Source organism: Oncorhynchus masou, unplaced genomic scaffold, assembly GCF_036934945.1.
Source record: "Oncorhynchus masou masou isolate Uvic2021 unplaced genomic scaffold, UVic_Omas_1.1 unplaced_scaffold_4125, whole genome shotgun sequence".
NCBI lineage: Eukaryota > Metazoa > Chordata > Actinopteri > Salmoniformes > Salmonidae > Oncorhynchus > Oncorhynchus masou.
In genome coordinates this window covers 7036-20295 of record NW_027010523.1, presented here as the reverse complement: position 1 = coordinate 20295, position 13260 = coordinate 7036, and the positions used below count along the sequence as shown (strand labels likewise).

Genomic DNA, 13260 nt, shown 5'->3' with positions numbered 1-13260 from the left:
ACAGCAGTCTATCCTCTCTTCCTTCTTTTTCTCTACTCCTTTATTTTCTGCATTAGAATTGTACTTCCCAGGAACACCTGCGAGAAGCTACATGTGCCACTGTGAGATGTTAGACTAAAGTCTAAATCCAGGACCCTGTTAAAAAACGGCATGGTACATCCAAAAATGAGACGGTTCATTCAATAGGGTTCTATCCTGTTTGATAAAGGTACCAGACAGACAAAAGTTCCAAAGGGGCGTGATAAGGTGTGGTATGTAGGGTGGTCAGGGCAGGCTGTGGCAGTTGTCAGCTGGGTCCCAGCACTCTACAGGTCTCGGTCCTCCTCTCCCCGGGCCTCCAGACCATTATGTAGAAACGCCTCTTTCTCAGGAGACATGGGCTCCATGTTGTTTGAGTGGCTGGCTATGTAGCCGTTCAGCTCTACATCAGACCCAGGAGAGGAGCGGTCCAGAGCCGCCTCAGCACTGTGGTGGATCCCGTAGCCAAAGTAGATCACAAACCCTGCAATAAACAGAGGGGTTAATAATGGAATGTCTTGGAAGAGGATATATTTATTTTATTTTTTGATTTAACCCTGGGGCATTGGGATATGTTTTTAGACCAGAGGACAAAGTGCCTCCAAAACCAGCATCTGGTCTCCCATCCAGGGACTGACCAGGACCAACCCTGCTTAGCTTCAGAGCCAAGCCAGCAGCATCTGGTCTCCCATCCAGGGACTGACCAGGACCAACCCTGCTTAGCTTCAGAGCCAAGCCAGCAGCATCTGGTCTCCCATCCAGGGACTGACCAGGACCAACCCTGCTTAGCTTCAGAGCCAAGCCAGCAGCATCTGGTCTCCCATCCAGGGACTGACCAGGACCAACCCTGCTTAGCTTCAGAGCCAAGCCAGCAGCATCTGGTCTCCCATCCAGGGACTGACCAGGACCAACCCTGCTTAGCTTCAGAGCCAAGCCAGCAGCATCTGGTCTCCCATCCAGGGACTGACCAGGACCAACCCTGCTTAGCTTCAGAGCCAAGCCAGCAGCGGTATCTCTCTATAGAGGAGTTGATAATATTCTGATAATGTCTTGGAAGAGGATATCTCAATAGAGATGACATTGTTATAGAAAATAGTTTCTTACCTATAGCCATCCAGACAGCGAAGCGTATCCACGTGCCTCTGTCCAGTTGCATCATCAGGTAGACGTTGACAAACATGCTGACCACTGGGATGAGCGGCAACAGGGGCACCTTAAGGGGTCGGAGGTAAAATACAAAGGTCATGCAGAGGTCAGCTAGTCAGAAACAAGAGGCGTAATCCGAGTCGATATTCACCTTAAAATAAGAAATTCTCTCGACAACAAATTGGAAAAAACAAATATTGTGTAAAAGAGCCTACTTTGTCGTCAATTTTCTTTTATACAGAAGTAACAAAACATGCCAAAAATATATTATGTTGTTCAGGTCAAACAAGGTAAAATCTCCCAACCTTCTCCCACGTAGGGATATATGGAGCCTGTGAGAAAAGTCTATTTGGTGTGGGAGATGGTGTCAAGCAAGACACACGAAGGTGGAAAACATTTAATCAAAGACATTTAACTTGTCTGTTAGTACCTCCACTCACTATTTGTAACTACAGTGGGAGAACAAGTATTTGATACACTGCCGATATTGCAGGTTTTCCTACTTACAAAGCATGTAGAGGTCTGTAATTTTTATCATAGGTACACAAAATTCTAGAAAATCACATTGTACGATTTGTAAATAATTAATTTGCATTTTATTGCATGACATAAGTATTTGATAGATCAGAAAAGCAGAACTTAATATTTGGTACAGAAACCTTTGTTTGTAATTACAGAGATCATACGATTCCTGTAGTTCTTGACCAGGTTTGCACACACTGCAGCAGGGATTTTGGCCCACTCCTCCATACAGACCTTCTCCAGATCCTTCAGGTTTCGGGGCTGTCACTGGGCAATACGGACTTTCAGCTCCTCCAAAGATTTTCTATTGCGTTCAGGACTGGAGACTAGCTAGGCCACTCCAGGACCTTGAGATGCTTCTTACGGAGGCACTCCTCAGTTGCCCTGGCTGTGTGTTTCGGGTCGTTGTCATGCTGGAAGACCCATCCACAACCCATCTTCAATGCTCTTACTGAGGGAAGGAGGTTGTTGGCCAAGATCTCGTGTTACATGGCCCCTTCCATCCACCCCTCAATAAGGTGTACTTACACAGCTCTCTGGTCTTGTCCATTGTGGAGAGGTTGGAGTCTGTTTGATTGAGTGTGTGGACAGGTGTCTTTTATACAGGTAACGAGTTCAAACAGGTGCAGTTAATACAGATAATGAGTGGAGAACAGGAGGGCTTCTTAAAGAAAAACTAACAGGTCTGTGAGAGACGGAATTCTTACTGGTTGGTAGGTGATCAAATCCTTTCGTCAAATACTTATGTCAATAAAATGCAAATTAATTACTTAAAAATCATACAATGTGATTTTCTGGATTTGTGTTTTAGATTCCGTCTCTCACAGTTGAAGTGTACCTATGATAAAAATTACAGACCTCTACATGCTTTGTAAGTAGGAAAACCTGCACAATCGACAGTGTATCAAATACTTGTTCTCCCCACTTTATATAGTCTGTTTGTTTGTGCTGTTGGTCTTGGATAACTTAATGTTCCAGTCGTTAGCTAGCTAGCACTCATTCACATGGCTGCTAGGACATCACAAGGGTATTTTATTTAACCTTCATTTAACTAGGCAAGTCTTATTTATAATGATGGTCTAGGAACAGTGGGTTAACTGGTCTAGGAACAGTGGGTTAACTGGTCTAGGAACAGTGGGTTAACTGCCTTGTTCAGGCGCAGAACAACAGATTTTTACCTTGTCAGCTCGGGGATTAGATCTTGCAACCTTTCGGATACTAGTGCAACACTCTAACCTCTAGGCTACCTGCTCTAACCACTAGGCTCCCCTTCCCTAACCACTAGGCTATGCTGCTTTAACCACTAGGCTATGCTGCTCTAACCACTAGGCTACCTTCCCTAACCACTAGGCTATGCTGCTCTAACCACTAGGCTATGCTGCTCTAACCACTAGGCTACCTTCCCTAACCACTAGGCTATGCTGCTTTAACCACTAGGCTATGCTGCTCTAACCACTAGGCTACCTTCCCTAACCACTAGGGCTATGCTGCTCCCAACCACTAGGCTATGCTGCTCTAACCACTAGGCTACCTGCTCTAACCACTAGGCTATCTTCCCTAACCACTAGGCTATGCTGCTCTAACCACTAGGCTATGCTGCTCTAACCACTAGGCTACCTTCCCTAACCACCAGGCTATGCTGCTCTAACCACTAGGCTATGCTGCTCTAACCACTAGGCTACCTGCTCTAACCACTAGGCTCCCTTCCCTAACCACTAGGCTATGCTGCTTTAACCACTAGGCTATGCTGCTCTAACCACTAGGCTACCTTCCCTAACCACTAGGCTATGCTGTTCTAACCACTAGGCTATGCTGCTCTAACCACTAGGCTACCTTCCCTAACCACTAGGCTATGCTGCTTTAACCACTAGGCTATGCTGCTCTAACCACTAGGCTACCTGCTCTAACCACTAGGCTATCTTCCCTAACCACTAGGCTATGCTGCTCTAACCACTAGGCTACGCTGCTCTAACCAGTAGGCTACCTTCCCTAACCACTAGGCTATGCTGCTCTAACCACTAGGCTACCTACCTCTAACCACTAGGCTATGCTGCTCTAACCACTCGGCTACGCTGCTCTAACCACTAGGCAACCTGCTCTAACCACTAGGCTACGTTTCCTAACCACTAGGCTATGCTGCTTTAACCACTCGGCTATGCTGCTCTAACCACTAGGCTACCTTCCCTAACCACTAGGCTATGCTGCTCTAACCACTAGGCTACCTACCTCTAACCACTAGGCTATGCTGCTCTAACCACTCGGCTACGCTGCTCTAACCACTAGGCAACCTGCCTGCTCTAACCACTAGGCTACGTTTCCTAACCACTAGGCTATGCTGCTTTAACCACTCGGCTATGCTGCTCTAACCACTAGGCTACCTTCCTAACCACTAGGCTATGCTGCTCTAACCACTAGGCTACCTAACTCTAACCACTAGGCTACCTGCTCTAACCACTAGGCTACCTACCTCTAACCACTAGATGACCTACCTCTAACCACTAGACTACCTACTCTAACCACTAGGCTACCTGCTCTAACCACTAGGCTACCTACCTCTAACCACTAGATGACCTACCTCTAACCACTAGACTACCTACTCTAACCACTAGGCTACCTACCTCTAACCACTAGGCTACCTACTCTAACCACTAGGCTACCTGCTCTAACCACTAGACTACCTACTCTAACTCTAGGCTACCTGCCTCTAGCCACTAGGCTACCTGTTCTAACCACTAGGCTACCTGCCTCTAGCCACTAGGCTACCTACTCTAACCACTAGGCTACCTGCTCTAACCACTAGGCTACCTACTCTAACCACTAGGCTACCTGCCTCTAACCACTAGGCTACCTGCCTCTAACCACTAGGCTACCTGCCTCTAACCACTAGGCTACCTACTCTAACCACTAGGCTACCTGCTCTAACCACTAGGCTACCTACTCTAACCACTAGGCTACCTGCCTCTAACCACTAGGCTACCTGCCTCTAACCACTAGGCTACCTGCCTCTAACAACTAGGCTACCTAATCTAACCACTAGGCTACCTGCCTCTAACCACTAGGCTACTTGCCTCTAACCACGAGGCTACCTGCCTCTATCCACTAGGCTACCTGCCTCTAACCACTAGGCTACCTGCCTCCTAACCACTAGGCTACCTACTCTAACCACTAGGCTACCTACCTCTAACCACTAGACTACTTGTCTCTAACCACTAGGCTACCTGCCACCCCACATAAGGGAAACCTTACAATATTATGTTTTTCTATGTAGTGAGAACACTCAGAAGCAGGCAGTGTTGAAAAATAACATTTAGATATGTTGTACTTTTCTTAAATGTAGTTTTGTAGTTGTCTAAAACAAGCAGACAACAAGTAAAATGGACAATTTGGTTTTCCGTTAAGAAAAAAATCATTAATTTACTCATCAATTCACAATGCAGATTAATGGTCCAATTACCTATGTTGGAACGCTAGGGTCGAGCAATGAATGTATATCTACCGCAGTCACACCCTTTACATTTTTTTAAACCTTTATTGAACTAGGCAAGTCAGTAAAATACAAATTCTTATTTTCAATGATGGCCTAGGAACAGTGGGTTAACTGCCTGTTCAGTGGCAGAACGACAGATTTGTACCTTGTCAGCTCGGGGAATTCAACTTGCAACCTTTCGGTTACTAGTCTAACGCTCTAACCACTAGGCTACCCTGCCGTCCCCCTTGAAGATACCTCGGCTACAACGTGTTGGTTTTCCATAAGGGTACACGACTTTATAAATGCAGACAAGAAACCTTCTCTGGAGATAGTTTGGATGCGTCTCAATCCAGCGCATCCAATAATGTCACACTTCTGCATGAAGATGGGGTGTTGGGGGTGTTTGTCAGACCATGAGACATGAAGATGGGGTGTTGGAGGTGTTTGTCAGACCATGAGACATGAAGATGGGGTGTTGGAGGTGTTTGTCAGACCATGAGACATGAAGATGGGGTGTTGGAGGTGTTTGTCAGACCATGAGACATGAAGATGGGGTGTTGGAGGTGTTTGTCAGACCATGAGACATGAAGATGGGGTGTTGGAGGTGTTTGTCAGACCATGAGACATGAAGATGGGGTGTTGGATGTGTTTGTCAGACCATGAGACGTGAAGATGGGGTGTTGGATGTGTTTGTCAGACCATGAGACATGAAGATGGGGTGTGGGAGGTGTTTGTCAGACCATGAGACATGAAGATGGGGTGTTGGAGGTGTTTGTCAGACCATGAGACATGAAGATGGGGTGATGGAGGTGTTTGTCAGACCATGAGACATGAAGATGGGGTGTTGGGGGTGTTTGTCAGACCATGAGACATGAAGATGGGGTGTTGGAGGTGTTTATCAGACCATGAGACATGAAGATGGGGTGTTGGAGGTGTTTGTCAGACCATGAGACATGAAGATGGGGTGTGGGAGGTGTTTGTCAGACCATGAGACATGAAGATGGGGTGTTGGAGGTGTTTGTCAGACCATGAGACATGAAGATGGGGTGTTGGAGGTGTTTATCAGACCATGAGACATGAAGATGGGGTGTTGGAGGTGTTTGTCAGACCATGAGACATGAAGATGGGGTGATGGAGGTGTTTGTCAGACCATGAGACATGAAGATGGGGTGTTGGGGGTGTTTGTCAGACCATGAGACATGAAGATGGGGTGATGGAGGTGTTTGTCAGACCATGAGACATGAAGATGGGGTGTTGGAGGTGTTTGTCAGACCATGATACATGAAGATGGGGTGATGGAGGTGTTTGTCAGACCATGATACATGAAGATGGGGTGATGGAGGTGTTTGTCAGACCATGAGACATGAAGATGGGGTGTTTGTCAGACCATGAGACATGAAGATTGGGTGTTGGAGGTGTTTGTCAGACCATGAGACATGAAGATGGGGTGTTGGAGGTGTTTGTCAGACCATGAGACATGAAGATGGGGTGTTGGAGGTGTATGTCAGACCATGAGACATGAAGATGGGGTGTTGGAGGTGTTTGTCAGACCATGAGACATGAAGATGGGATGTTTGTCAGACCATGAGACATGAAGATGGGGTGTTGGAGGTGTTTGTCAGACCATGAGACATGAAGATGGGGTGTTGGAGGTGTTTGTCAGACCATGAGACATGAAGATGGGGTGTTGGAGGTGTTTGTCAGACCATGAGACATGAAGATGGGGTGTTGGAGGTGTTTGTCAGACCATGATACATGAAGATGGGGTGATGGAGGTGTTTGTCAGACCATGAGACATGAAGATGGGGTGTTGGAGGTGTTTGTCAGACCATGAGACATGAAGATGGGGTGTTGGAGGTGTTTGTCAGACCATGAGACATGAAGATGGGGTGTTGGAGGTGTTTGTCAGACCATGATACATGAAGATGGGGTGATGGAGGTGTTTGTCAGACCATGAGACATGAAGATGGGGTGTTGGAGGTGTTTGTCAGACCATGAGACATGAAGATGGGGTGTTGGAGGTGTTTGTCAGACCATGAGACATGAAGATGGGGTGTTGGAGGTGTTTGTCAGACCATGAGACATGAAGATGGGGTGATGGAGGTGTTTGTCAGACAATGAGACATGAAGATGGGGTGTTTGTCAGACCATGAGACGTGAAGATGGGGTGTTGGAGGTGTTTGTCAGACCATGAGACATGAAGATGGGGTGTTTGTCAGACCATGAGACGTGAAGATGGGGTGTTGGAGGTGTTTGTCAGACCATGAGACATGAAGATGGGGTGTTGGAGGTGTTTGTCAGACCATGAGACATGAAGATGGGGTGTTGGAGGTGTTTGTCAGACCATGATACATGAAGATGGGGTGATGGAGGTGTTTGTCAGACCATGAGACATGAAGATGGGGTGTTGGAGGTGTTTGTCAGACCATGAGACATGAAGATGGGGTGTTGGGGGTGTTTGTCAGACCATGAGACATGAAGATGGGGTGTTGGAGGTGTTTGTCAGACCATGAGACATGAAGATGGGGTGTTGGAGGTGTTTGTCAGACCATGAGACATGAAGATGGGGTGTTGGAGGTGTTTGTCAGACCATGAGACATGAAGATGGGGTGTTGGAGGTGTTTGTCAGACCATGAGACATGAAGATGGGGTGTTGGAGGTGTTTGTCAGACCATGAGACATGAAGATGGGGTGTTGGAGGTGTTTGTCAGACCATGAGACATGAAGATGGGGTGTTGGAGGTGTTTGTCAGACCATGAGACATGAAGATGGGGTGTTGGAGGTGTTTGTCAGACCATGAGACATGAAGATGGGGTGTTTGTCAGACCATGAGACGTGAAGATGGGGTGTTGGATGTGTTTGTCAGACCATGAGACATGAAGATGGGGTGTTGGAGGTGTTTATCAGACCATGAGACATGAAGATGGGGTGTTGGAGGTGTTTGTCAGACCATGAGACATGAAGATGGGGTGTGGAGGTGTTTGTCAGACCATGAGACATGAAGATGGGGTGTTGGAGGTGTTTGTCAGACCATGAGACATGAAGATGGGGTGATGGAGGTGTTTTGTCAGACCATGAGACATGAAGATGGGGTGTTGGGGGTGTTTGTCAGACCATGAGACATGAAGATGGGGTGATGGAGGTGTTTGTCAGACCATGAGACATGAAGATGGGGTGTTGGAGGTGTTTGTCAGACCATGATACATGAAGATGGGGTGATGGAGGTGTTTGTCAGACCATGATACATGAAGATGGGGTGATGGAGGTGTTTGTCAGACCATGAGACATGAAGATGGGGTGTTGGAGGTGTATGTCAGACCATGAGACATGAAGATGGGGTGTTGGAGGTGTTTGTCAGACCATGAGACATGAAGATGGGATGTTTGTCAGACCATGAGACATGAAGATGGGGTGTTGGAGGTGTTTGTCAGACCATGAGACATGAAGATGGGGTGTTGGAGGTGTTTGTCAGACCATGAGACATGAAGATGGGGTGTTGGAGGTGTTTGTCAGACCATGAGACATGAAGATGGGGTGTTGGAGGTGTTTGTCAGACCATGAGACATGAAGATGGGGTGTTGGAGGTGTTTGTCAGACCATGATACATGAAGATGGGGTGATGGAGGTGTTTGTCAGACCATGAGACATGAAGATGGGGTGTTGGAGGTGTTTGTCAGACCATGAGACATGAAGATGGGGTGTTGGGGGTGTTTGTCAGACCATGAGACATGAAGATGGGGTGTTGGAGGTGTTTGTCAGACCATGATACATGAAGATGGGGTGTTGGAGGTGTTTGTCAGACCATGAGACATGAAGATGGGGTGTTGGAGGTGTTTGTCAGACCATGAGACATGAAGATGGGGTGTTGGAGGTGTTTGTCAGACCATGATACATGAAGATGGGGTGATGGAGGTGTTTGTCAGACCATGAGACATGAAGATGGGGTGTTGGAGGTGTTTGTCAGACCATGAGACATGAAGATGGGGTGTTGGAGGTGTTTGTCAGACCATGAGACATGAAGATGGGGTGTTGGAGGTGTTTGTCAGACCATGAGACATGAAGATGGGGTGTTTGTCAGACCATGAGACGTGAAGATGGGGTGTTGGAGGTGTTTGTCAGACCATGAGACATGAAGATGGGGTGTTGGAGGTGTTTGTCAGACCATGAGACATGAAGATGGGGTGTTGGAGGTGTTTGTCAGACCATGATACATGAAGATGGGGTGATGGAGGTGTTTGTCAGACCATGAGACATGAAGATGGGGTGTTGGAGGTGTTTGTCAGACCATGAGACATGAAGATGGGGTGTTGGGGTTTTTTGTCAGACCATGAGACATGAAGATGGGGTGTTGGAGGTGTTTGTCAGACCATGAGACATGAAGATGGGGTGTTGGAGGTGTTTGTCAGACCATGAGACATGAAGATGGGGTGTTGGAGGTGTTTGTCAGACCATGAGACATGAAGATGGGGTGTTGGAGGTGTTTGTCAGACCATGAGACATGAAGATGGGGTGTTGGAGGTGTTTGTCAGACCATGAGACATGAAGATGGGGTGTTGGAGGTGATTGTCAGACCATGAGACATGAAGATGGGGTGTTGGAGGTGTTTGTCAGACCATGAGACATGAAGATGGGGTGTTGGAGGTGTTTGTCAGACCATGAGACATGAAGATGGGGTGTTGGGGGTGTTTGTCAGACCATGAGACATGAAGATGGGGTGTTGGAGGTGTTTGTCAGACCATGAGACATGAAGATGGGGTGTTGGAGGTGTTTGTCAGACCATGAGACATGAAGATGGGGTGTTGGAGGTGTTTGTCAGACCATGAGACGTGAAGATGGGGTGTTGGAGGTGTTTGTCAGACCATGAGACATGAAGATGGGGTGTTTGTCAGACCATGAGACGTGAAGATGGGGTGTTGGAGGTGTTTGTCAGACCATGAGACATGAAGATGGGTTGTTGGAGGTGTTTGTCAGACCATTAGACATGAAGATGGGGTGTTGGAGGTGTTTGTCAGACCATGATACATGAAGATGGGGTGATGGAGGTGTTTGTCAGACCATGAGACATGAAGATGGGGTGTTGGAGGTGTTTGTCAGACCATGAGACATGAAGATGGGGTGTTGGGGGTGTTTGTCAGACCATGAGACATGAAGATGGGGTGTTGGAGGTGTTTGTCAGACCATGAGACATGAAGATGGGGTGTTGGAGGTGTTTGTCAGACCATGATACATGAAGATGGGGTGATGGAGGTGTTTGTCAGACCATGAGACATGAAGATGGGGTGTTGGAGGTGTTTGTCAGACCATGAGACATGAAGATGGGGTGTTGGGGGTGTTTGTCAGACCATGAGACATGAAGATGGGGTGTTGGAGGTGTTTGTCAGACCATGATACATGAAGATGGGGTGTTGGAGGTGTTTGTCAGACCATGAGACATGAAGATGGGGTGTTGGAGGTGTTTGTCAGACCATGAGACATGAAGATGGGGTGTTGGAGGTGTTTGTCAGACCATGATACATGAAGATGGGGTGATGGAGGTGTTTGTCAGACCATGAGACATGAAGATGGGGTGTTGGAGGTGTTTGTCAGACCATGAGACATGAAGATGGGGTGTTGGAGGTGTTTGTCAGACCATGAGACATGAAGATGGGGTGTTGGAGGTGTTTGTCAGACCATGAGACATGAAGATGGGGTGTTTGTCAGACCATGAGACGTGAAGATGGGGTGTTGGAGGTGTTTGTCAGACCATGAGACATGAAGATGGGGTGTTTGTCAGACCATGAGACGTGAAGATGGGGTGTTGGAGGTGTTTGTCAGACCATGAGACATGAAGATGGGGTGTTGGAGGTGTTTGTCAGACCATGAGACATGAAGATGGGGTGTTGGAGGTGTTTGTCAGACCATGATACATGAAGATGGGGTGATGGAGGTGTTTGTCAGACCATGAGACATGAAGATGGGGTGTTGGAGGTGTTTGTCAGACCATGAGACATGAAGATGGGGTGTTGGGGGTGTTTGTCAGACCATGAGACATGAAGATGGGGTGTTGGAGGTGTTTGTCAGACCATGAGACATGAAGATGGGGTGTTGGAGGTGTTTGTCAGACCATGAGACATGAAGATGGGGTGTTGGAGGTGTTTGTCAGACCATGAGACATGAAGATGGGGTGTTGGAGGTGTTTGTCAGACCATGAGACATGAAGATGGGGTGTTGGAGGTGTTTGTCAGACCATGAGACATGAAGATGGGGTGTTGGAGGTGTTTGTCAGACCATGAGACATGAAGATGGGGTGTTGGAGGTGTTTGTCAGACCATGAGACATGAAGATGGGGTGTTTGTCAGACCATGAGACATGAAGATGGGGTGTTGGAGGTGTTTATCAGACCATGAGACATGAAGATGGGGTGTTGGAGGTGTTTATCAGACCATGAGACATGAAGATGGGGTGTGGGAGGTGTTTGTCAGACCATGAGACATGAAGATGGGGTGATGGAGGTGTTTGTCAGACCATGAGACATGAAGATGGGGTGTTGGAGGTGTTTATCAGACCATGAGACATGAAGATGGGGTGTGGGAGGTGTTTGTCAGACCATGAGACATGAAGATGGGGTGTTGGAGGTGTTTGTCAGACCATGAGACATGAAGATGGGGTGATGGAGGTGTTTGTCAGACCATGAGACATGAAGATGGGGTGTTGGGGGTGTTTGTCAGACCATGAGACATGAAGATGGGGTGATGGAGGTGTTTGTCAGACCATGAGACATGAAGATGGGGTGTTGGAGGTGTTTGTCAGACCATGATACATGAAGATGGGGTGATGGAGGTGTTTGTCAGACCATGATACATGAAGATGGGGTGTTGGAGGTGTTTGTCAGACCATGAGACATGAAGATTGGGTGTTGGAGGTGTTTGTCAGACCATGAGACATGAAGATGGGGTGATGGAGGTGTTTGTCAGACCATGAGACATGAAGATGGGGTGTTGGAGGTGTTTGTCAGACCATGATACATGAAGATGGGGTGATGGAGGTGTTTGTCAGACCATGAGACATGAAGATGGGGTGTTTGTCAGACCATGAGACATGAAGATTGGGTGTTGGAGGTGTTTGTCAGACCATGAGACATGAAGATGGGGTGTTGGAGGTGTTTGTCAGACCATGAGACATGAAGATGGGGTGTTGGAGGTGTATGTCAGACCATGAGACATGAAGATGGGGTGTTGGAGGTGTTTGTCAGACCATGAGACATGAAGATGGGATGTTTGTCAGACCATGAGACATGAAGATGGGGTGTTGGAGGTGTTTGTCAGACCATGAGACATGAAGATGGGGTGTTGGAGGTGTTTGTCAGACCATGAGACATGAAGATGGGGTGTTGGAGGTGTTTGTCAGACCATGAGACATGAAGATGGGGTGTTGGAGGTGTTTGTCAGACCATGATACATGAAGATGGGGTGATGGAGGTGTTTGTCAGACCATGAGACATGAAGATGGGGTGTTGGAGGTGTTTGTCAGACCATGAGACATGAAGATGGGGTGTTGGGGGTGTTTGTCAGACCATGAGACATGAAGATGGGGTGTTGGAGGTGTTTGTCAGACCATGATACATGAAGATGGGGTGTTGGAGGTGTTTGTCAGACCATGAGACATGAAGATGGGGTGTTGGAGGTGTTTGTCAGACCATGATACATGAAGATGGGGTGATGGAGGTGTTTGTCAGACCATGAGACATGAAGATGGGGTGTTGGAGGTGTTTGTCAGACCATGAGGCATGAAGATGGGGTGTTGGAGGTGTTTGTCAGACCATGAGACATGAAGATGGGGTGTTGGAGGTGTTTGTCAGACCATGAGACATGAAGATGGGGTGTTTGTCAGACCATGAGACATGAAGATGGGGTGTTGGAGGTGTTTGTCAGACCATGAGACATGAAGATGGGGTGTTGGAGGTGTTTGTCAGACCATGAGACATGAAGATGGGGTGTTTGTCAGACCATGAGACATGAAGATGGGGTGTTGGAGGTGTTTGTCAGACCATGAGACATGAAGATGGGGTGTTGGAGGTGTTTGTCAGACCATGAGACATGAAGATGGGGTGTTGGAGGTGTTTGTCA

General features: G+C 47.5%; 1 protein-coding gene across 1 annotated transcript; it reads right to left on the bottom strand.

Moving 5' to 3' along the window:
- Nucleotides 1–229: 229 nt before the first annotated feature.
- Nucleotides 230–1205, bottom strand: LOC135534904 (cationic amino acid transporter 2-like). Its single transcript, XM_064961708.1, has 2 exons — nucleotides 1123–1205; nucleotides 230–502 (listed from the first exon to the last, which is right to left on the bottom strand). The coding sequence occupies exons 1-2, from the start codon at nucleotides 1196–1198 to the stop codon at nucleotides 306–308; spliced, it is 273 nt and encodes a 90-aa protein (XP_064817780.1). The 5' UTR covers nucleotides 1199–1205; the 3' UTR covers nucleotides 230–305.
- Between the last annotated feature and the right edge of the window lie 12055 nt (nucleotides 1206–13260).